Raw genomic sequence first — 26,304 nt, 5'->3', positions numbered from 1 at the left:
AGGGCCATTCTCTTTCTCTTTTTATTTTTGGTCATTCTCTTTCTTTTTTTATTTTTATCTTTGGTCATCAGTTGCCATGCCCTCTAATCCAGGTGACTCCCCATTTCTGTGCCTGCCTTTTTCTGTGTGTAACTTCTCATACTCTCATTTGTCTTCCTTCTGAAAAGCACAGAATCCTAGAATGAGAAGTGAGGTCTAGAACTCATTCTTCTCTCCATGTATTTGGCTGGCCACGAATACTCAAAGTTGATGACTCTCTAAGGTTTCAAAGGGAGTTTTGCAGAATCTGAGAGCTGTGAGGGCCATTTCGCAGCCTCATGCTTTGCCTTGTGTGGCTTCTGGTTCTGGGAATTACGCATTGGGTAAGTTTTAAGAATAGAGAATTATTATTCCTTAAGAATGCAATAGGTAAAGTCTCGACATACATTATTGAACGATGGCACAATTATTACAGCATCACATATATGTAGTCCAAAATATTTATTTTATCAACTCAATAAAATGGCCTCTATGTACTCTAAAAACAAAACTTCATTGTTTTATCAATGAACAAAATTTAACCTATATTATTTGACTGATTCTAGAAAATGTGTACATCTTGGTTCTAATCTTAATAAAACCAAGACAACTTTAAAAGGCATTAAAGAGGAAGAGAGAGAGAGGGGTGGGGAGAGAGAGAGAGAGAGAGAGAGAGAGAGAGAGAGAGAGAGAGAGAGAGAGAGAAGAGAGAGAAAGAGAGAATACATAGAAGGTTTCCTTATTTTTCTTGACTTTTTTTTGACTTCATGAGTTGAGCAGACAACTGAAATGGCACAGTTTACATGCCCTGCATTATCTTCAGAGAATAACAGTATGCATTAATCTATTTACACCTTTCAAAAAACAGCACAGGAAAAAATCAAATTCGAGGACGATAAAAGCCTTGCTGGCTAAAGGGAAGCCAAGCTAAACAAAGAAGCCCGCAGACACACTGAGCGCACACAGAGCCCAAGCTGCTCTTTTGTTCCAACGAGGCTGAGTGACGACCCCTCTTCTCTATGAATGTGTATCACTGGGTTAGTGATGCTTTTGTAAAGAGGGTTTGACAACAATAGAGAGTCTCCTGCCAGCTAAACAAAAAGTGACAACTCCATTTGAAAGCTGTCCCCAGATGTATTTTATGTGCAGAAATTACCTGTGACAGTCCCGATCAAAATAGAGTTTCATTGCACATGGACATAAATGGACGATACAATAGGTTATCTTGAATGTTATCATTTTGTTCAATTAATGGTTAAGGTATTTTCTAGTGAGTTTCTCATAGGTTACTATTTTTAAATGAAAGTAGGCTTTTACTGATAATGCCATTTTTAAAAAACCAATGCCGTTAATTTAAGAAAACCATGTATGTAAACAAAGAAATATGGGTACATCCACTTGAAAATACACGTGTTTAAACCTAATGTACAATGAGAAATCATGTTCCTATTGATGGATCCACAGATGTATCTGGGCAACTTTGCTCTGAGACCTTTCAGGTCACTTCTAATATCTGGAACCCACCTTAGCAACCAACATCAACATGGATGCACCTATGAAGACAAAACTGTGAACAACACTTATAGCCTCTAAATTAAAGGGTATGTGCAAGGCCACAAACTTGCAATTTGTCAAATGTCAGACTGAAAGGATCAATTCTCCCTTCTGATGTCTGACAGACATCATTTCTGGCTTGAAAAATCACAATGGACTTTGTTTTAAAGAATACTTTCATGCCTACCTGTCTATCATAGGCCATGGGGCTAAAGAAATCTATTGATGAGATTCCCAGGATTCTATTTTAAATTCCATACAATTTTTCATGCTATTTAATATCGACCTAAACATTATTTTCCCTGCCTTGTTCCACAAAGTATCCTATAAACCCCTTGAAGGAAGGGGCTATCCTGGCTTGAAACTTCATTAACTATAGAGGTAGGTTTTCAGTAGATTCTGGGCCAGAGAACCTAAGTGAGAAAAGGGATTGTTCTGAAAATATTGAGTGACTCACCTGAATTTTTGTAATATCTATTTTTATTGATTTCAAAGAGGAAGGGAGAGGGAGAGAGAGATAGAAACATCAATGATGAGAGAGAATCATTGATCAGCTGCCTCCTGCATGCCCTCCACTGGGGATTGAGCCCCTAACCCAGGCATATGCTCTGACTGGGAATCGAACCATGACCTCCTGGTTCATAGGTCAACACTCAGCCACTGAGCAACATTGGCTGGGCTTGCCTGTATTTCTTTATCCCATTGTCCTTGCCCCTCCTTTAAAGATTTTGATATTATTATTGAATGAAAGATTATCTTTTATCTTTTTAAGGACATTTCTGCAAAAACAAAGTTTATAATAGCATAATTAAAAATTTTGATATTAAATTGGAGTGAGGAAAAATTACAAAGTATGCATGTATATATATTTGTGTGTGTGTGTATGTGTGTGTACAATTCTATTGTCAAAGGCTATTTACAAATCTCACAACCTAAGTTCTCATTATTCAAAGACAGGACCACCTAGAGGACAGACAAAAGATTTCCAATGTGAGAATTTAAAGAAATTCAGACTAATGTTCCAGTTCCTGAAATCTGGGGTCAGGGTGAAGCATTCCTGCAGGGGTGAGCAGAGGGGGTTTGAGAGTGGATTCATGGGCACTCTGGGTAACAAAGAAGGTAGCAAAGAGGTATGAAATGGGAGATGGGGAGCTCAAAGAGGCCTTGTGGAACAATTGATGAGATTAAAGATTAATTTTTGACTTAATTGTTTAAAGCTACTTTGAAAAGGAATAAGAAAGGAGAGTCCGCTACCAGGAGGCGATGCTTTGACATGATAACAGCACCAGAGAAAAGGCAGAGCAACCTGAACTCCTATTTTCCTTCCATTAAAGAATCACAGAACCATATAATTTTGGAGATGGAAAGAAATGCTGAGACCACTTAGTCCCACCCTCCTGTCTTTATAGATGAAGAAAGATGCACAGAGACATTAAGTGACTCACCTGACATTTCCATCAAGGGAAGGCAGAAAAAGGCAGAAAAGAAAGGACCATGGGAGGGAGAGAGAAAATACAGGGTCCAGGATGCCTTGAAAGGCGTTCTGGTTCCTGGTACTTACAAACTGCATCCAGGGTTTTGAGAGAGCTGAAAGGTATGCCCCTAGAAGCAGAGTTGGTATTGTTGAGATATTATAAACAATGGGATAAGTGTCCAGGTACCAGAAGGTGAGCAAATAGCAGTCATTTTTTTAAATGGGAAAAGTAAACTCTAGGAAAACTAGAGAACAACAAGTTCAATGGTCATTTTAATCAACATTCTCTGGAACGTAACAGTAGAGGCGAGTAGAGATTATCACCAGGAGCCAACAGCAAATATCAGGTGTGGGAAAATTTATCTGCCAAGGAGAGCCATTTTTCTTGGTAGAACAATCAGATTGGGATGATTGTAGCTTCGGAATGGTAAATGCTACCTTATACCCTTAGGAAGCTTTTGAAGCAGAGACTAGATGGGGGAAACCATGACCTGTGGTGTCTAGGGAAGTCTTTCATCTAGGGGTGCTTGGCTAGGAGGCATTTCCTGACAGAACAGAAATAGGACATGTCACCACAGTGAGAGCCAAGGACCAAGAGAAACCAGCAGAGTCATTGAACCCCACAAATCTGAGCAGAACAGGGGAAGGAGGCAATCATAGGGAGGCTATGCTGACCTGGAGGCCAGACAAGTCATATTACCCTGGGAGGCTGGCCCATGAAAGAGTGTGACGAGGAGGCTGTGTGATCTTCAAGTCAGGCAGCTAGGAGTGGAGCCACTTGGCTTCATTCATTCATTCAAAACATACATATTTATTGGTAGCAGATGCTGCAGGAATTATGCTGAGACTAGAAGTAAAGTACAGCGCTTGTGTCAAGATCTCTCGAGGAAACAAACAAGTACCAGTTAATTCCAATACTCAATCCATCTGTGGTACAGGTCTCCATGGAAGCTTTGGGAAGATCGCTGAGGGCGGGATGCTGGGCTAAATCCTGAACAGCACATAGGGCTTAACCTAGAGCAATGTTCTTGAGTCATGCAGCTAAGGTTGGGGTCCTTAGAAAATCAGAAGGAGGGGGTGGGCGTTAGCAGGAAGAACGCTGAACAGAGTTCCATTTTGAGAGGCATTTATCAAAGACAATGCATGTAGGGGTACAGGGCAAAGCTCTCTAATATGGGGACCCAACACTGTCTCTCATCCAGATGAATGCAGTTGCAAAAGAGAACGCACCATGGACCAAAGCAAGTGGTCGAGGCCACCTGGACCCCAAATCATTTCCTCATTGAAGAAACACAGGGCACGGACATCAGAGCCAAAGCTACCCATTCCTCTGGATCCTCCTGGGAAAGAGTCTGGGTGTGTGGCTAAGGGGGGTGGAAGCCTCCAGGACCCCCGGATTGGTGGCTTGAGCAACTAGGTGAATAATGGGGCTACACACTGAGGTGTCATAGGCACAAAATAGCATCAACACTAGACAAGAAAGGCCTGGAAATAAAAATGGGTATTAATAAAGTGAGCACCCAGTTTGTTGTTATATATACATCTACAAACATGGCATCTTAGGAGGATGATAGTTTACTGAGAATAAGAGTGTGACTTAGGGAAAGAAAAGGTTCTGTCTGCAGCACTGCCTTTCATTATTCCTGGCTGGAATGACTACCGATTGGGAAGGAAGGAAGGATTTGTAGTTAAGTGAGAAGCACACTGGTGTCATACTTTTGTAATTAGTCACGCATATGCCTGAGTTAGTTGCTGACAGAAACGTTGTATGGGAGGACTGCACATACTCCCCATCTGAAGCCAGGCTTCACTCTCCTGTCTAAGGTGGAAGCTAGGTCATTGGTTCTGTCTTCTCTCCTAGGCAAGGCAAGGACAGATCTGGGATGGGATCGGACCTGCTGAGGTGGCCTTGGCGCCACTCAGGTCACCTTGTCTAGCACAGTCCATGCTGAGGTTACCGCACGATGCAGGGGCTGGTGCCTAAGTGAGGGGCATCTCTCTGGAGACGGAGAAGGTAGGGCTGGCAGATCTGTCTGTCCCTGGGAGTAGGAATGGATTGTTTACATGTCTTTTTCTTACTCTGCCCTGTACATTCTGCGAGAGAAGAACAGTGGTGCTTGTCTAGCAGCAGTTTAGAGTTGAACATAAAAAAAAGCTTTCTGCTATTGGAGAAAGGATAGGGTCCTCCCATTACCCTGAACTCTAGTATCCAGAAAACTTCATGCTGAAGCATCAGCCACCCCTGAGAGTATGTTGAAGGGACTCCAGTGCTGTCCATCAGGGCGGCCAATAGCCACAAGTGTCTACTGAACACTTGATATGCTGCTGGTCCCACTGACACATGCGGGAAAGGGGCAATACACACCAGATATTGAAGACAGCATGAAAAAAAGAAGGTAAAATAGTTCTACGATATCTGTTTTGAACGCATGTTGAAATTATATTTTGCATATATTAGTTTAGATAACATATTCAAAGTGAACTTTACTTTTTAAAATGAGGCTCATATAAAAATTAAAAATTACATGTGTGGTGCCCAGCCAGTGTGGCTCAGTGGTTGAGCATTGACCTATGAACCAGGAGTTCACAGTTCGATTCCCAGTCAAGGCACATGCCCGAGTTGTAGGCTTGATCCCCAGTGTGGGGCGTGCAAGAGGCAGCTGATCAATGATTCTCTCTCATCATAGATGTTTCTATCCCTCTCCCTTCCTCTCTGAAATCAATAAAAATATTTTTAAAAAATGATTCTTTAAGAAACTTCGTGTGCATGGTTCACCTATTTCTTTTGGACCGAGCTGCTTACACTGAAGTCGAACAGGCCCACTGTCCTCCTACACCAAGCGGGCCGCAGGGCCTGTCCTCGATTCTGGTTACCCACACAGAGAAGAGAGTCTCGCTAATTGAGAACATCTTCCCATTTATTGTTAGTTAGTGCCAGTCTATAAACTCACACATGCACTGATGTGTAGCCCAACCCCCAGAGAGAAATTCTTGTTTTCTCTCTTTTCATTGTTACAAATGGCCCCAGAGGTGTCAATTTGTTGTTGTTTACAAAGAGAAACGGGTGGCTGATGCTTCAGCGTGAAGTTTTCTGGATACCAGAGTTCAGGGTAATGGGAGGACCCTCTCCTTTCTCCAATGGCAGAAAACCTTTCCTTATATTCAACTCCAAACCGCTGCTAGACAAACACCACTGCTCTTCTCTCACAAAATATTGGCATTCCAACCAAACTCTATAAAAAAAGACATACTCTGGGAACCTTTATGCTTGTTTAGGATGCAGATCAATGAGGGTGAGGATGGTAGCCTTTATCAGAGAAGCTAGTGTTGAGTTAAGATAAGACGAATTTAGCTAAAATAATACCCAGGCACAAGTATTAGCTAAGTGTAATGTAACTGGCTTTGAATGAAATAATGGAATAAACAGAACCATTGAAACTCTTAATTGAATGGGATGTGGTGGAAAAACGGATCACTTATTTGTAATGCTAAAACTTCTCTTGGCAGGTCTGTAATAGAGCTGGAGAAAAGAAATTTAAATTTATGCCTGTTCAACTGTGGAGACAGAGCGTGTTGCTAAGGTGCAGCACGAGGTCAGAGCAGGGACACTGGTGCAGACGGCAGCATTTACAATACAAACCGGACAAATAGAGAGCCACGCTCTCTCTCTTCCAGGACACAGAACCAGAGCGGCACCCAGAAGATCCCGGCCGGTACAGCACGAGCTTTCTCACACCTCTCACTGGTAGGAGTAAATGGCCCCTGAAACTTCGGAAGGCTATGAAAAGACATTCTGCATATTTATTAAAATGATTTTTATAATCAGTAACCATTAAGCACTGCCTTGCTATAGTCTAGGCCTTTGCTAATCACAGTGTGGTCCCTGGACCAGCAGAGTGAGTGTCACCAGGGAGCTCGTGAGAAATGCAGAGTCTCAGGGCCCACCTTGGCTCTCTCCAATCAAAATCTGCATTTTAACGAGATCGCCAGGTGATCCCAATGCAGGGGTTTGAAAAGCTAAGCCTTTCCTTTGTGGAAATACACTTCTCAGTCGCAGCGGCTTACTTTCTGTATGAGGAGCCCCCTGGAAGGTGGCCTCCTGCCTCTCGCTCTGCTTATGAAAAGAGCACCTGAATGTTAGGAATCCTGGTTGGAGGCAGCTTTCAACCCATCACTGGTCAATTAATGCAGCTTTTAGCTGCAATTATTGGACATCACTGCTCCCCACATGCTCCTGGCATCTGCACATAGGTTTAACCCCATTCCTTCAATGGGGCAGGCTTTCTCCCAGAAGTACCTATTTTCTTTGCTTTTGCACCATTCGATTTTCAGCAGAAAGGAAAAGCTTTGAATGATCCGTTTTTCTAAAGCGAGCCCCTACTGCCTTTCTTAAAGTGGAATGCACTTGCCACTCCGCGGCCTGTAATTGAGGGAGAGGTGCGGCTGACCTGGGACTGCTATTGGGCGGAGTGCTGTTCTGCAGGAAAGTTTATAGATTGAGACTTTATACACACGAGGGAGAAAAAAGAGTCCAAATAATGAAATCAAATTTCAGAGAAAGAAAATAATTTTTTAGAAAAGAATACAGTAGTCAACACAGCAGAGTGGTTAAGTGGCCGGGCTCCGGATGCAGGCGAAATGGGTAGGGATCCTGGCCCACCCCTGAATGCATGGGCCAGCTCCTTACAACTGAGGCTCCTCACACACACCTTGGGAATAGCAATAGTGCTACCTGGGAAGGTGGTCGGGAGGATTAAGTGACACTTGCAAAGCAGTCAGCACAGTGCCTAGTGGTGGTAAAAAATTCTCAATAATATTCAGCATTATTATGAACAATCCCGAATTTTCTTTCTTATCGAAACATTGCAATTTGGTTTCTGAGTTACATGACATTAGGGCCATCTCCATTCATATTTAACTAAATGTGTGAATAAAAATATAATAAAACAACTTCTTTAAAACGTACTAAAATATCAAATTACTCTCCTTCTCTTTAGGCCAGGAAGAAAACGGAGTTGACCACGTAGAGATGTAACAAAATCCTACTATTACTACAGTGCAGGCTCAGAGCCTGGCCACTCCAAGGCGCAGCGTGGAACCTAGAGCAGTCCAGTGTGGACTAATTAACTTCTCAAGGCTTCCAAGGGGTCCCATGGGTATTTCACAGGTCCCACCAACCCATAGGAGGCTCAAGGAGAGGAAATAGGATTAGCTTCTTGATGAGAAGGGTGATTAAACACTGGAATAGGATACCCAGGGAGAGGGTGGGATTTGCATCCCTAGGGACCTTTTAAACAAGAGACATTAACTGTCTAGCTTATGTGATTTGGGTCTTCTGCCTGGAAGCAGGAGACTGAACTGAGTGAACTGATTATATATATTGCTAATTTTAATGGGTAGAATTAGTTTTCTCACAATTTTATAGGAAATGACTACATGCCTGACTGTCCCCAGCCTCACCCTGAGATTCCTAGCTCCCCTCCTAGGCCACGCTAACTATTCAGCATGGCTGTGATTTACTTGTTGACATGCCCGGGTCTCCTCCACTAGATTACATGGTCCTCGGGGCTGGGACATCGTTATTACGCAGCCACACATTAATACCTGGTGCAAGAGAGGAGCAGGGCAGCCTTTTAGTAAGATAGATGGAAAGGCATTTAAGAACCACAGATATTCTACTACCCAACTGTTAGCTAAGTCATTCATTCATTTCTTTATGCAACATTTATGGAGTTGAGCTCTGATAAACAACTTCAAAAAATATTTTACAGCACCTCCTATGCACAAGGCAGACCCTTCCCCAAGGAAGCGAAGGTAGAGCCAAGCCCACAGAATCCATGTTTGTACCACCAAGAGGGCTGGCAGCCTCAGACCGAAGGAAGTATCCACTACAGGTTGAAAACAACATCCTGCAATTCCTCGTCTCTCTGAAGAGGAGCTTCTTAAGCACCTGCAGGTTCTGCCTACGCTCACCCAGGACTACGCAGCATGCGGGAAGGAAATAAAATATGCCTGGTTGCCCGGGATGAAGGCGCTAGTGAAGATCCCTTCAATGAAATGCTTTTCGAGTCCGTTTTCCAACTTGCCAGCTTTTACTCCAAAGACAGGTCCCTGAGGCTGCTGCCACGCAGGGCTGCACAGTGTGCGAGAGGGTGCTCTGTTCAGACACTGTTAACGGAAAGGCCACCATCTATCAGGGTTTCACTTCCAGCATTCAAGCGCCCGGCCTATAAACATAATTTTTAACAGCTTTTCTTCAGCAACTCTGACTGTTTAATTAATCTTCAGCCATTAACCATTCATTTAAAATGCCACTTATGAAATCTTAATTTTGCACATTATCAGCTGGTTCACAAATAGCTAACCATGAGCAGAAGCGTAATGATCGCTCTCTCCCTGTTCTTAGAGCTCACCAAGCTTAGAGCCAATTTTGGCTTCTTAATTAACCATATGCATATTAGCATTTAAAATTAAACGACAGGTTTTTTTTTTTAAAGAATTAATGCGCAGTGAAATGTTAACACTAACCTCATTCTGCTGCCTTCTGAAGGGCCTGATGGCAGGGCCTGGCCAGGTCGCAGCGACCGGATGCCCAAAGGCGATGCATGCGTGGGAATGTTTCCCCTCAGTTGAGATGCCATAAATGAGTGCACATTTGAAATGATAGCTTGGGTCCATTGTTCAAATTCTACAACTTTTATGTTTAAAGAACAATTAGAAATACCCTCCCACCAAGATATTTCATTCTTTTTCGGTGGTTGACCCCAATTAGGTGAGTTAGTTGAAGCCAAATAATAGGGCAGGGAAGGATATTCAGGGTCAAAAAAGAATTGTTAGCTGATCCTGAAATGACTTTTTCTCTAACTAGGACTCTGGTTATTAGAGATGACAAGGAAGTCACTTGTAATTTTACAGGTGTCAGCTAGGGTCAAGGTCCAAGCACAAAACTGGGCACAGAATTGTTCGGGTTGGTTTATCACAGCACATGGGAGTCTTAGACCCATGAGCCAGTGCCTGCGTCACATCTGAGATTGGGTAGATGGTCGCATCAAAGCACCTGCATACTTCAGGGATTAGACTATAAGTCTCTACTCCATGTGACTGGTGACAGTAATTACACACATTCTATTTTGTAGAATTATGGTAATCCTGGGCACTTTTCTTTTTCTTTTACCCAAATACAGAGATTCGAAAGACAACCATAAACAAAGAATCACAAATGAAAATAATGTTGCATCATCTACTGAAACTCCATGCTCTGGGAATGAGAAAAATTGTTAGAAAGTTCATTAAAAATGTTTTACATTACTGTGGGAGTGAAAGCGGGAAAAATAGAGACCATTTTCTGAATCACAATATGAGTCGAGGTAAAGCATCTCAGAATTCATTAGACACTGAGTGTAGGTGACACAGTGGTGGCTCGGGGCCTTGTTGTAGTTACATAATACCTGTGCAAATTGCAGCTGGTTTTGACTGAGACTTCATGTGCAGGTGTCAAAAAAAACAAAACAACAACTAAAACATTAAGACTGCAACTAAAACCAGATATGTACTGACTGAAGAAAGAACTGACAACCAAACATGCACGTAAACAATTTGAGTCTCAGTAAACTTGGCATTTTGTAATCCTGTTAGCAATTCTTTTTTTAATCCAAGTAAGTACTTAAAATGCAAGCATATTTTGAGTCTGAAATTTCTGAGACTGTGTTCCAAGAGAATGACAATAATTTATTCTCCTAGAAGGCCTTTTAGACTGAAAGGAATCATGAGAACTTTCCAAAGAATGATGTATGAAATCCACTGAGCTAGATCCATTTTGTGGTTCCTTCACTGATTCAACTCATTTAACAAACATGCATTGGGTATGTACTATGTGCTAAGCACTGGGGTGCAGATATTTAAGATACAAAAAGGTACAGTTCCATTAGACCAGGGGTGGGGAACATTTTTTCTGTCAAGGGCCATTTGGATATTTATAACATCATTCGAGGATCGTACAAAATTATCAACTTAAAAATTAGCCTGCTATATTTGGTCCAACATTTAATTAACTCACCCTAATGTCTTGGCAGGGCCAGACCAAATGATTTTTCGGTCCTTATATGGCCTTTGGGCTGGATGTTCCCCACCCACAGCATTAGACAAATATGGCAGTTACCCACAAAGTTTAGTTTTGATTTTAGTATTTTCCCTTTGGAAAATGCTCCTTGTGCATTTTTCTTTGAGTTAAGGAATAAATGATGATTGTTAAGCTGCTAAAAGAAGAAAGACACCTTAAAATAGTGATTCACCAAGTAAGAAATCCCTGCCAGCAATATCAGTAGCACCAGGTAGCTTCTTAGAAATGCAAATTTTAGGGTCCTATCCTAGACCTACAAAATCAGAAACTCTGTGGGTGGAGCCCAGGTCTATAATTTAACAAGCCCTCTTGGTGATTCTGACTCAAGTTCAAGTTTGAGAACCATTTCCTTAGACAATTAAAGGTTGACCTTTTACTGCAGACACATACATTTATTATATTAATAAGGAATCTCATAGCTCTGAGAATGAGTGAAGGGGTGAGAAATTGATTAGATCTCTGGAAGCTAGAAGGTACATGTCTCCATGGATAGGCTGAAAATAATGGGTACCTTGAGATGTGGTAATGAAGAAAATGGGGAACCTTTTCTATCTACATATATAAAAGCCTAAGCAACTGTTATGACTGGTCCACCGGTTGCCATGACGTGTACTGACCACCAGGGGACAGATGCTCAGCGCAGCGGGGCCAGGATGAGTGGGAGCAGCGTGGCACCCAGCCCCAGCTTGGTCTCCTCCCTGGCTGCCTGCCACTTTGCGCACTGCTACATCCCTCTGGGGATGTCGGACTGCCAGTTTCAGCCCGATCCCCGGAGGCTTGCAGGGGATCAGCCTGAAACTGACAGTCTGACATCCCCTGAGGAGTTCTGGATTGCGAGAAGGTGCAGGCCAGGCTGAGGGACCTCTAGTGCACCAGGCCCCTAGTATCTATATATTTGTGGTAGGGCATATTTCAAGGGAAGAAATGGATAAGACGATATCATGCAGACTGATTAACTCATCCAATTACTAAACTCTGGCCTGGGTGTTAATCACAATACATCATCAGTGGTTCATGTAAATCCCCTCTTTTTATATGTTAAGATATTTCTATTAGTTACATTCTTCATCTGACTGGTCTACTGAAGGGCATCTTGACCAATAATGGTAGAAAAGTGAAAAAACAATAATGGCTAAAGTTTGCTGAGAACTCAATATGAGCCAGTCACTGAGCAACAGATTTAACATGCATTAATTCTTCAAGTCTCAGCTTCACTCCAGAAATAGAGAGAGGCTGGAAGATACTATATACTAGGATTTATCCCAACTTCAAATTCCATGTGATTGACTACTAGGAGAAAGACAATAATCTCAAGAAAAGTAGTAAATAGATAGTTATACACTGCTTAAGAGGCAATGAAATTTAAAATGTAAAAGGTTTCAATTCTGGGCATATATTAGGTATCCAATGAATACTATTATTAACTATCATCATCATCACCACTATTACCAACTTTAGTCTTAAAAATCCTTGTATACATTATGCTTCTAGATTCTAAAACCCGTATCTGAGCAGATTCTGGAAATACTGTTTGGAGAAATTCCCTCTCAGAAATAAATGACCCAAAATAAAATTTATGAATTGAGCTTCTTCAAATCTGCTTATAGTCTCAAATGGTCTGAAATTACTATTGAAATCTACTATTTTACATTGAAGTCTACTGCTTTCCATTTTTTGTTTTCTAGTGAATTTATTTTGAGACTTAGCTATCATACACACTCAAAAAATTTGTTTCCCAGACTTTAAACTCAATTTAAGCACGTACTATAATGTCCCAAATTTCTGAATTACTTAGATCTAGTTCTGCTTCTCTCCCTTAGCATATCATAGTCTTCACTCACTTCAGCACCCAGATAAGCCAATTCATAAGACAGCTGCCAATTTTCACCAATCCTGGCCTCACTGTCGAAAGAAAAAGGTGGGAACAAAGCTGCAGAGAGTGGAAACTGGTAGAACACAGGAAAACAGACGTTGAGAGAAAGGGTTGAAGTGGAGCGCCAACAGATTAGTTATTCTCTATGGAACAACACTGAGACATGAGATGAAAGAGAAGAAAACAAACTTGTCCTCTCACCTGCTAAATGTTGTCCCTCAAATGCTGAGGTTGCCCTACAGGGTCTCTAAGTGAGAGCATGGTAGGGAGATGTAACCCTTAGAAAGGTTACTAATTTAAAGTTCATGAGATCAGCAACTCAGCATCCTGAGAGTGACTGCTGTTCTGTGGGGCCTCAACCACAAAAGACCAACATGAAAAAATTAAATGTTACTGACCAAATCTTTCTACGGCTCTAAGGATGGGCCCAGGCCACCTACTAAGTTTGACATACAAAATCTACTTTGTCTGCATTGAAGAGAATATCCCTCCTAATCTTGTGATCAGAGGCCTTGCCAATTTGGAAAGTCAGAGACCAAGTAATGGCCAAGCTTGAGGGAATTCAGAGTGCTTGCTCAGGATTCACTGGAAGTCTGTACAAAAACTGTTGCTACTGAGTTCTGTTTCTGGATGGTTTTATATCAATGCTCAGTCAGTTCTCCAGAGGGGAGGGGAGTCCACAGCACATAAATATTAAAACATCTCTTTAAGATGTTGGGTATTTATGAGTACTAACATTAAAACCATCTTTTATTGCCCTTTTTCATCCCACTGATTATATATTGTTTGAAAAGATAAATACAAGTAGACAACTGAGCTAACAATGGCCTATTCTTGATTATATGTTGCATTAAATACAGAAATTATAACGAGGGCACTTTTGAATCTATCTTTAGCATCGGCAAAAGTATGTAATGAAAAGGTATGTGGCTTTGCCTAACAGATTAATGCAAACCACAGATCACAAGAGGCCTGGAGTAAGTGAGGTATATCAACACAAACTTAGAACTTCTACAGAGAAGTAGGTCAAAGCCCAAGGTTTCTGATTTGTCTTTGTGTCTCTATAGCCTTGAGTAGGGTGCTTTGCACAATGTAGGAATCTAATGTTTTTAATGGAATGAATGAATGAATGAATGTGGGAGAAAGAGAGGGAAAGATGTCTGGCAAGTAAGGAGCAACATACATGCTCTTTGTACATGCTTACTGGCTTCCAACTTGTTCTACGGCAATCTGCAGTGAGAAATGCATTTTGCATCATGTGCCAGTACTCACATACATACCTTGTGTACATATGCACATGTATACATTTTATATACACATATAACTTATGAAATAATTCTTACACTCATTACAATCTATGCAATGATATTTTCTATTCTTTTCTGTGCTATTTTTTAAAATGGTAGTTTTGATTCCACCAAATTGATTTCAAGATGTATTTATACATTACATCCTGCAATTTTTAGAAACCCGCACTTAGCTAGAAGCTAATGCATGGATTTTGGAGTCAGACCTGGGTTGAAATCCTGACTCTGCCAATTTATTACCTGTGTCATCATAGGTAAGTTTCCTAATTTCTCTGAGCTGCCAGTTTCTTATTTGTGAAATACAAACCTACTCTGTTATCTTTCCAAAGCATAAATCTCAACATGCCATCTCCATTTCAAGGGTTCCCTGTCGCTCTAGAGCTGAAGACTAAGTGCTTTATCTTTGACTAGTGGCCAGGTGCATGAGTTCATGCACATTGAAAGGAAATTAATTAGAAGAAATATTTTAATATTGCTATTAACCCTTTCTCTATAATAGAAGTGTCAACCAAATTCATGATCGATTACAATGACACATCGAAACACAAATGTGCGATTGGCACCAGTGGGAGCTTTATATGTATCACACATGCACGAGTCAGCTTAGCCTTTTATAGATATAGAACAGTGATGGCGAACCTATGACACACGTGTCAGAGGTGACACACAAACTCATTTTTTTCGGTTGACTTTTCTTTGTTAAATGGCATTTAAATATATAAAATAAATATCAAAAATATAAGTCAGTGCTTTACTATGGTTTCAAATATCAAAAAATTTCTATATTTGACACGGCACCAGAGTTAAGTTAGGGTTTTTCAAAATGCTGACATGCCGAGCTCAAAAGGTTCTCCATCACTGATATAGAATAAACTTGCCTAATTAGACTTGCTTTCTGATTTAGCTAAACTTTTTCCAGTCCAGTGAAGCACCCCAACTTCTCTTTCAGGTAATTGTTAGCAACACAGCAGTAAATATCAACACAAAGTAGATTATAGGGAGAACAAAGGGTAAAATATTGAACTGCAGCAGTGTTTGACTATATTTTGTGCAGTGAGAAAACCTGAAGTCATTTTCAAGGTACACCATTTCTTACTTCTTTTCAGTTGGGTCAAGTTTCTAAGCTTTCTAAATCTCCATTTTCCAGCTAATGAAATGAAAATAGGATTCCACCGAGTCTCCTACCTACCTATTTCAGGACTTCTGTGTTGATCAAATGAGATGAGGCACGGAAAACGCTTCACAGACATTTTGGTTAAAGTGTCAAATATTTGCACCTGGCTATAAAGCAAGTCGTGTTCCTGGGCTGAAGAAAATGGAAGGAGGCTAGTCGCTAGGAAGAGGAAGCCGGGCATTGCTACCTGATGTTATTACCCAGAAGGTTGGACACTTAGCATATTAGCCTTTTATATATATAGATAATGCGGCCTTTAACAATTTGGCCTGTGTTGACCTTCATCTTTTTACTTCAGGTGACTCTTATTTACATAACACACTCCACCTCTTCTAATATATAAAGTTCCCTAAATGTTTTCTCTTTGGGCCTATGTGCATGCTCTTCTGCCCAATTGATTAATTTCTACTGTTCTTTAGGTCATAATACAGAGTCCCTCAAAAACTTTCTTTGACCCCCCCAGATCTGCCTTCAGTGCCTCTCTATTATGCTCCTATAGCATCTTTGGCTTACCCTTTTCATAGCATATCACCATTATTGTTCCAAAATATAAGCTGCATCCTCTAGAAAGCAGAAGACTCTGTATTCTGCTCTATTCTCTTTGTGTTATTTATATTTCTAAAAAATTCTGTATACTTCCTCCCATCTCCTCCTAGTAAACAGAATAAGTTAGATGAATATATCCTAAGGATCGGGTAATTTGTTTGAAAAACAGTCAAGTCAATGCTTAAGTGACAGCTTTAAGATTTATCAGAGCAACCCTTTGGCCAGCACTCCTCAAACATGCTCACTTACTCCCAGTGACTGAGGATGGCAAGGGGGCGGAGGCCTTGGAAATGGATGGTCATTGAGGACCAACTCTCTGCCTAGATCATGTATAATAAAGGAGAAGGTTGTCTACATTTGTCACCCCTGGAAGCTGACAACTTAGGCAGACATAAGTCTAGCATAGTCCCAAGAGCAGGGCTTTCAGAAGTTGAAAAAAAATTAATGAGAACATCAAGTTTGTAAGAGGGGGAATGGAGCAAAGTAGAGTTAATGGTATATCAGTTACTATTAGCACTTATCTGGTCATAGAGATTCTTTCATTAAGAGATTTCTCATTATTGTTTAAAAGTCACTTAAAAATCGATGGTAATATGTTCTAAGGGAAAAAAAATCTGCTTGCTTTGTTCAATTGATGAATTTTAACTCTCTATGGGAATGGCATTTATCATTGGGATTCCCCAACTGAAATGATACCGCGTTGGCTCTGTTTGGAGAAACAAAAAAACCACATCTTCAAGTAATCTGTAGTCATTCTTCAAGGGCCTACGGACAGCCTCGCTAAACTGTGAGTCAGAAGTGACAGCAAAAAGCCTCACTTCAAAAACACTAAAGTAAAGTTAATAGGAAAAACCACTGGAGATAGAGATTGGGACAAACACCCACAGAGGTATGAGCTGTGTACGACAAGACTGTGGCTCAATGAAATGCACAATCTCTGAAATCAAGAAATGAGATTTCAGTTTCCTGCACTGCCCCAATAGCACAAGATATGTTCACATCCAGCAGTTCACGCCTGTCTGTGAAGCTTTCCTGTTAACACTTTGTTGATCCTTCATCACTGTTAAATTCAAAGTTCCCAAAACACAATTTTTCAGTGATCACAAAAAATAAGAATGTATGTCCCTGACTTGCTTTACTTAAGTGATATTAGAAATATTTTTGTCTCAGCTCTAAAAGAGGGTCTTTGTAATAAGGATAGCCTCCTACAGGGAGTTAATAAGTATATTTGAACAGAGTGCTATATGGCATTAATCTTTAACTTTTACATTACTATGGGGAAGTGGGGGAAAAAGGGAGAGAAGTCATCTAGAGGTAATCTGTTTGTGCTGGAGCCCATGGAATGACTCCCGCAAGCCACTTCGATTCCTTCCTCCCTTGCCTTTGGGGTATTATTTCTCAGGATTCTTTTACAACTGGCAGAGACTTTTGAAAGGACTTTTTACCAATAAGAAGTTGTCCTCTAGAAAATGTTCTGAAAGGGATAAACTTGACTGACATATTCCACTGGCCATTTGCCCCACTCTCCTTGGAGAGTGAACATGAAGCCTAGAGCTGCAACAGCCATCTCAGAATCGTGATGCAACATGAGGAAAAGGCCCAGACACTAGAAAGCAGAGGAGAAAAATTAAAAGAAGCCACTTTATGAGGCCAGGGTCACTAAATTCCTTAAAGGATGAGACAAATATATCAATTGAGTTTTCTGTTGTTTACAGCCAAATGGGGTCTGCCTTGACATGTTGTTATTGACAGTTCTTCTGGGGCTAGTCCATTCTGTGGACAACTGTTGAGCCCAACTCCAAACCATATGGACATTCAAGTGACATGGCAGGAAGAAAGTGTTGGTTCTAATGACCAGCTTAGGGACAGCTAATGAGCTATGGTTTTTAACAAGAAATTGACAAAAGAGGTGAGTAATAACTGTTCTTCACTTACGTACATGATATGATTGATCTAAGAGAATCGGTGCTAGTTTTTTTTTTTTGCCTTTTGTCCCCTCACTTTGCTTTTGTTTCTAATGATTGAAATACACCAACAGAAGTTTGGGCTCCAATTAGGTAACCATTAGCCACATATCCATGGAACAGACAGAATCTAATAGGTTCCTATACTCACAAATTTAAGACTCAATAGCTAGATATAATCAATAACTTTTCTAAATAGTTATAGTTAGTTCAATAACCTTATTAATATATAGCCCAATAATATGTATCATAGTCTAATAGTTTAAAGTATAATAGCCTTCTTAAATAATTATAGTCAACACTTATTAAACTAGGTACTGGGATAATTTTATTTAATCCACAAGCAATTAATAGGAAATAGGATGCACTGTTGTCTCCCTATTTTGCAGTGAGAAAACAGAAACTTTGAAAAATTAATACATTTGAACCAAGATTCTAAAAAGACCAAACCTCAGGTCTTCCCCAAATTGAATGTATATGCAATTTCATGATTTTTACAATATATTCTGTATACATCTCTATTCTAATAGAACACATTATTCTGTGATTATTTTTATATGAGACAGTTTCAGCTCTTAGACTAAGTTCCCTGAGGGTAAAGATAGTTTCTAAACTTCTTTGTATGGCCTAAGAAATATAGCAGATGCTCGATAAAAGCTTTCTACAAACATTGGTGAATATCTTCTGGGAATTCAAGGCTGCTTAACTGTAGTACCGAGGAGCTGTGTGCCATTTGCCACTTTAGTTTAATAGCTGCTGCGTATCAGTCAATAAGTATTTAGTAAGCATATACTAAGTGCCTAAAATCACACTGGATCACAGAAAACCTTATTTTGCATAATTAAGTCTAAATGGGCACATTATTTATGAATATGTAGAAGAGAAAAAAGTTATTGATAGGATTCCCAAGAGCAAGTAATACCCTTTTTCTTGTCCGGATTACTGATTGCTGAATCAGGAGATACTTGCAAATATGGTGTACCTTAATATCAGTAAGGTATTTGACAAAGTCCTAATGTTCGTGGATGAACTGGAGAATGCACACTAGATCACAGTAGACTGGATTAATAGCTAACAGTGTTGATTAATGGAGATCTTGAATGATGAGTTATGGGGATTACACTTGACTTTGATCAAACGATCTTTTAATGACATGGATGAGTGCACAATGATTAAATATACGGATGGCATAAAGTTATGAAGGATGGCTAATATATTGGAGGACAAAAATAAATACTTTAAAGTATTTTATTGGCTACAACAATGGGCCAAATCTAATAAGCAAATATTTAACTTAAATAAAGAGAATATCTTACATCTAAAAAAATCATTGTACAAATGATTGGATTTTTCACAATATATTGAGGAATCTGGTTTGATAACAACTCAAGTGAAAACAAAATATATAAAAGTTAAGGCAACTGATATAAAAGTTGTCCATTTTAATAAGTTTAAAGGATTAAGGCCAAAAGAGGCAAGAGTCCTGTTGATTGCTGTGCCTTTTTTTCCTGACCATACCTGAGATATGGTGTACATCTCTCCATGCCATGCTCAATAGGCGACAATCATAAATTCCATAAACTTAGTAGTATTGAGTGTTTTCAGAATGTGGTTATCAAGAATGCTACAGGCTCAATTATAATATGTGACTAAGACAAATAGAAGAATTTATCCTGAATAAGTTATTATATTTCTCAAGGTTATGTACATGTTTTCTTTTTCTTCCTCGTAAGGCCAGCTCTGAGCACGGAGCCTGGCACATGTTTGGAGCTGAATAAATGTTTGTTAATGAGGAGGCCACGCAGTCAATTCAGATATCTGAAGAGCTACTAATGAGGCTCACACCCTGTGCCCAGGTAGATCAATCTAGGACCTCTGGTAAATGTTACATAGAAGCAGCTTTTGGGTGGAGGCAAGTGGGCATGTGTATATCAAGTAGAGTGATTTGAAAGAGGAAAAGGATGCCTCATGAATTCTTGTCACTGGAATGTATGGGTCAGGTGACATCCTGTGAGGGATTTTGTGGAGAAGATGCCTCTGCTGGATGGGACATGAGACCTGACCATCTAAGCTCCCATTCAACTCTAAGATTCTGTCAAAGCATTAATTAATTATTTATTGAATATAGATTGTTCTGTAAGGAGATAATGGTGAGCAAAAGCAGGCAAGGTCCCTGCTCCCAGGGGTCCTGGAGTTGAGACTAGTGGTCTCCAAAATGGGCTGTGCGCATCCCAGTTGAAGGGAGGAAGAAAATATTAGAGCTATTACTTATTAATTTAAAATCTTTTCATTCTTTTGTTAATTTTTATATTTTCTATCCTATATAATAAAAGGCTCATATGCAAACCGACTGAACGGCAGAACGACCAGAGGAACGACCGGTCACTATGACGTGCACTGATCACCGGGGGGCAGACACTCAACACAGGAGCTGCCCCTTGGTGGTCAGTGTGCTCCCACAGGGAGAGCATTGCTCAGCCAGAAGCCAGGCTCACGGCTGGAGAGTGCAGCGGCGGCGGTGGGAGCCTCCCCGCCTCCACAGCAGCACTAAGGATCCCCCAAGGGGTCCCAGACTGCAGGCCGGGCTGAGGGAGCGCCCCCCGCCCCTCAAGTGTACGAATTTTGTGCACCGAGCCTCTAGTATGTTTTATAATACATATGATACCTCGAATATCATTCAGAATCAAATACATATATTTTGGGGAATTAACACCCCAAAACATTTTAACTTATACACTGTGTGATCAACCAAGATGCTAAATAATCATGTGAATGAATTGCAACCACATCAAATGCCACCACTTCTATTCCCCTTTGTGGGACTAATCTGAACTCATTCAAACATAAAGCTTTAAGGTTCATACACTGTGGAGGCCCTTGAGCTGCTGCTGCTGCCATGGAGACTAACATATTGTAAACCCTAAGCAGTTGTCAGGCTTTTGGGACAGGACTTAGCCCATGCTATGTTCACATCCTGGAAGGATCAGTACTGTGAGAATCCAGGCCTATGATTCTGTTATAGTGATAAGGATTTTTTTTAACTACCATCATTTACAGATGAATTCTTTATAAGCCAAGCTTTTCTCAGAAGAGCTGAAAGTTCAGTGCCAACCCTTGAGAAGCAGAGATAAGAGGCAGATGTTGCCTCTATTAAGAGGCCACTGTGGGACATACTCATATGATATATTCCTGTGATATAAAGATATATGGACAATAGAGGTTTGTTTCATATAGTGGCACAAACGCATGCAAAAAAATTGGAATATAACCTCCTCTGGACTGGAACCTTATCTTAGTTATCTTTGTATCTTCCTTGGAGCTTACTAAAGTAGCTAGAATACAGTAGGTACCAATCAAATATTTATTGAAAGAGTGAAAGATTAAACAGGTGAAAAATGAATGATGTGCTTTTAGTTGTACATATAGTAGGTTTAGAACTCATAGTTCTCAATTATGGACACTGTTAGGGAAGATCCCACAGCAACTATCTTCTTAGACTCACCTGGTCCCTGGCATATCAGGAAAGTTCATAATGTTATCGATAAAGGACAGTAATAATAACAATGATAATGATAATAGCTAACATTATGAATGCTTATTATGTGCCAACACAAAAACTGCTTGCTTTAAAATTTAAAGAACAAGGAGTAGAGCAATCATTAAATATAATTAAAGGACAGAATAAAGTAATTCAGAGTATAAAGAATCACACTTTGATCTCTTATCCAAAAATATGGCACCTGTCTGAAACTCCACTGAAAGAACTTTAGATCATTGATTAATCAGTTAACTGCCACAATATTTTGAATTTAATTAAAAAAGGTCTGTCGCTTGCGTCTATAGACACTTACTAGTATGGTGTACAAATTGTTAATACAAAGAGGTCAGAGTCAAAGGAAAGACTATTGCTTGTACACATGTCTGGGCTGGGCAGTAAACTGCATATTTTTTCTGACATCATTCTATTGTGTCTCCAGTTATGATTATCCTAAGAAATTTTTTTCCTGGTCAAATCTACATGGGTGCAAATTAGCTTCAGGATAGTGTCTCCCAGTGTCCCAAAGAATAACCTCAAGATCTGGGGGGAAGTAAGCATTAGGTGACAACAGTTTGGGGAGTGATAAGTGCTGAGTGTTTTGTGCTCCTCTTAGAGACTTACACTGCACATGAGTATATTAGAGATGAAAAGACCACAGTAAGGAAACTTGTTCAGTATTACTTAATCCAGAATTCTCCATAGCTTTTGACAAGTAAACAATTTTTCAACAGAATGCTTCACATATATTTTCTTGGAATTAGGGCTAAGGAATACTGGCTTTTAAAGTTCCTAAAAAGAGCTCTGTGCTGGGATTCTAGCAGTGGACACATGGAAAGGGGATCACTATGAAGACCTATCTGATTTGGAGAAAGTAAGGTTTACTATGGTCTGGGCCAGAAAAGACTCTTGCTTGGTATTGTTATTTATATGACAAAAATGAAACCCAAAATAAAGACTTGGGAGAAAAAGACCAACTTTTAATCAGTTGTTTGAATGCAGAGTTTAGTTATTATGGCGGTCTCACACAGTCATAGAAATTTATATTTTCATTTTATCCCAAAGAAAAACTTGACCATCTTTCTTTAATACTATCAACCTGGAAGCTTGACAGTAAGGATTAAAAATTGCTCCTTCCTTCCCACTTGGTTATTGGAAAGGCTCTGAAAGGTAATCAGTCTTGTGAAGCTACACTTTACAGTCTGCATAAAAATGCCATGATTTCCCTACCTCTCCCCAACCTAATTGAAAGTGCATAATATCCCCCAGCTGGGGAAATGTAAACGGTAAACATACGCAATATATCATGCTCCCACACAAAAGCTGGTTACTAATAGGGACTGGGTGGTTGTCAGGACCAAAAGGAACCTGGAAAACAAGTCTTTTTCTTTTTCTCCATCTAGAATGAGAGCTCTTTGTGTCTGCCACCCTCCCCGCTTCACCTCCTCCCTCCAGACTTCAAGCTGCAGCCAGATTAAACCAAGGTCAGTCAACTCATTCCCTGCCTGTGTAATTCTAAGGGTCACCTAACAATGTATATTGACTAACACGCTCTTATATCAGCCTTTCAAGAGATGAAGCATTTTGCTTTTGGCAGGAGGTGGAGCTGGAATCATCTTGTTTCCAACCTACTTCAATTGTGTGACGGATGGTCCTATTATCTCTTGCCTTAGCTGCTATACCTAAAGATCCTTGGCCTTGTCACCTCTTATCTTTTTCTATTTCATCAAACTCCTATTGCCAAGATGTTCTCCTTTCCTACTGTTGATCAGCCATGAATATCTGTACAGAATCACATGAGTATAAAATCTCAATCTTACTTTTCAAAACTCTCTGCACCTCTGCAGTGATCTATGATTCCACCTCAGTTATGCCTTCTTATAAGTAATCATTCTCACCTAAGACTCCTCATCTCTTTTCAATAAGACTTTCACAGTAGGGTTTTTAGCTGAAAGTGTTCACTGTATTCCTTCAAAAATCACTCCCTGTTGTACCATGAACTCAACTTCTACTACTCATTCATGTCATCTTATAATGGGCTATTGTTTTATTTTTGATAGCCAATACCTTACAGGTAGGTCAAAGCATAGCACTTGTCAAGGGTACTGTGTCATTTCAGTTTTAATAGATTGAAGGATGTGTTTTTATATGCTTCAGAAGTAGAGATAATTTCAAACTTATTAAGTTAAAACTACATTCATCTTTCAATAAATTACATTACCTGTCAACTGGCACCGGTGGATGGTATGGCTTGTTGACCTTGGCATAGAGGCCCTCTAAATGGTCTCTCTCTGGAGAGAGTGGACGGCCATCGCGAGGATAAACCAGTGGTCCAGCCCGAGGGGGAGACGGAGACCTATAGACATTTGCTGATGCACATGGTTCCCGGAAGTGGTTCACCCTGGCATAATTGGGATCCATTTCATCATCGTCCATATCATGCAGTGATCCAATTGTACCAGTAGCATAATCAACAAGACCTCTTGCCTGCTTTTCCCTTAGCTCCTGATGTTTTGCTCCAATCCTGAAAAATGTAGAACAGGTAACAGACATCTGTGAGTTTATATGCTAGTACAATGATACACTCTTCTGACTCTGTTAGTTCCTCCTACTCGGTCACTTAGCTGTCACTTACCTGTATACTCAAGACCACACCATAGAGAAATGCAAATAGCACAGTCCATGGGATTAATTTTATATCTATGGCCTTTCTTTGTTAAGGAGTCTTTGCTATTATAGCAATGCTGTAGGTACTTTGACATCTTGCCCACTGATGTCTGGGATGATTACAGAGTTAGGCTAATTTTCATTAACATTCCTTTCCTATAAGTGGGATGTGCTCATGGGAACAGTATATCTTTGATGTGATACTATGGAAGCCGGCCTTGGAACAGGGATGCATGTTAAACAGTCCATCGGAATCTCATACTTTGTCTATGATGTCACTACTTGGCACGCTAGAGTTCCAGTGTATTCTTCTAAAGAAAAGAGTTTGTAAAAATTGATTTGAATATGAAAAATAAATAAAGAGGCTTTCTGGTTACTAAGAGCAGTGGGATCAGATGTAATTTATCAGAGACTCTAAGTTTTTTTGGTTACATAAATGGGGATCATTATGTCTCATTACATAGGAACTAGGGATAGAGTAAAATAGTGAAGAAATTAATAGACTCCTGACAGAGATGAATTGGCACATATAAATGAATTAAACACTACTACTGGCACAACTCCACAGTGCTAAAACCTTAAATGATATTACTGCTGATCAGTGTACTGTGTAGACTACTGGGAATGGGAGCAGAATAGTATACTTAGGTGGATTCCAAATCCATCAGAATTTTGAGCATTTGACATTTAATCTGGAAAGTGTTAGATCAGCTCTCCTAAATTCCCAGTTATGTGTTCAAATGGAAAGGTCGCTGTGTATCTTATAGGACAATGGCGATCTGATGGTGTCAGGAGGCTTTCAGCGCTAATGAGGAGAGAACGTAACCTTACACATCACTGGGCCAGCAAGGTGTATTGTGTACAGGACGAGAGAAGTAAGGTGATGAAAGAGACTCTCAAGAAAGGATGGTGACAAATCCGGAGCCCTGGACTCAGAGAATACGAGAGGGCTGTGGGCTAGAAGCAAAAGATCTATATTTGCCTGGAGATATATATCGAAGGCTTAGATGAGGGAAAACAAAAACTGAACTCTCTCAATATATTCTCTTCAAATAAAAACAGCTGTTTTTGCACATTGCAGCTAGCTTTATTTTACTGAACATCAAACTCTTTGTAAAAATCTTTAAAAGCCATGATCTTTCAAGGTATTTTCTCTTTAGGCAGAATGGCTATTTTTTTTTTTTTTTTTTTAGTAGAGAGGAGGAAAGGAGAAAAAAAATATGAAGAAGGGACAGGATAAAAAACCAGCATCTATCCTCAAGTCACAACAGATGAAAATAAATGTCAGAATACTTTACTGCATCTCTCTTTGGACTAGGTCAAATCGTGTACCATACACTGCATATAAATAATTAGGAGAATTCATATTTTTGCAAAGGGGAGTTAGAATTTCCAAGGGATTTTGAATTAAGATAAAAGGAAGATTACTCAGCAGGGTACCTGTTAAGAGGCCCTGCCTATCCTCTTTCAATGCATGTTAGCCCTAGATTCATGGATGTTTGTTTTGAATAATTTTTTGATAAAGGAGATAAGCTGCAACAAAACAATCTTCCCAGGGACAGTGCCAACTGGATTATCAGAGAATGCTTGCTGCCCTGGGATGATAGGGATGGATTTCCTTGCAAATAGAGTGCAGGACATCAATAAAGTTAGGGGTGGGGTTCTGTGTGGTTACCATGCCTCCTAAGTGGGATGCCTTCAAGAGGAGTCATTCAGCAGAAAGATGAGCATCTCATGGCTGCCATGTGGGGCTACACTTGTGCATTAATGAAAGAGGAAAACACCAAGCTTGGTTTTTGGATATCACAGGAATAGAACACTAGTATCTGTGTTCCTTATTTTATCACTGCTCTTTCTTTGAGGCTTGCTCATTAATATGAGCATGCAGAGATTCTTGGGTGAAAAGTACGCAAGCAATATTTTGTCCTGTATTTTTCCTTTCTAAAACAAAACAAAATTTCTCCTTGATCCTCTCGGTACCACTAAGTGTCGCAGTAACTAATGTCATGTTAATCCCTCAGTATGTGAAACAGAAATTTCTCTGAACCATCATTATTATGCCAGATATGAGGG

The 26,304-nt window shown here is 40.1% G+C and overlaps 1 protein-coding gene across 4 annotated transcripts in view; it reads right to left on the bottom strand.

Annotated features, from left to right (window-relative positions):
* Window positions 1–26,304, bottom strand: part of PARD3B (par-3 family cell polarity regulator beta) — a 916,117-nt gene that overhangs the window by 131,533 nt on the left and 758,280 nt on the right. For 3 of the 4 annotated variants that reach the window (XM_036319101.1, XM_036319104.1, XM_036319102.1), the window contains exon 20: window positions 23,786–24,088. The exons of the other annotated variant lie outside the window; for it this stretch is intronic. In XM_036319101.1, the coding sequence (XP_036174994.1) occupies window positions 23,786–24,088 (303 nt within the window). The remainder of the gene's footprint in view (window positions 1–23,785; window positions 24,089–26,304) is intronic. 4 annotated transcript variants of the gene reach the window in all.

Source organism: Myotis myotis, unplaced genomic scaffold, assembly GCF_014108235.1.
Source record: "Myotis myotis isolate mMyoMyo1 unplaced genomic scaffold, mMyoMyo1.p scaffold_m19_p_8, whole genome shotgun sequence".
NCBI classification, from domain to species: domain Eukaryota; kingdom Metazoa; phylum Chordata; class Mammalia; order Chiroptera; family Vespertilionidae; genus Myotis; species Myotis myotis.
This window is presented reverse-complemented; position numbering and strand designations above follow the sequence as displayed.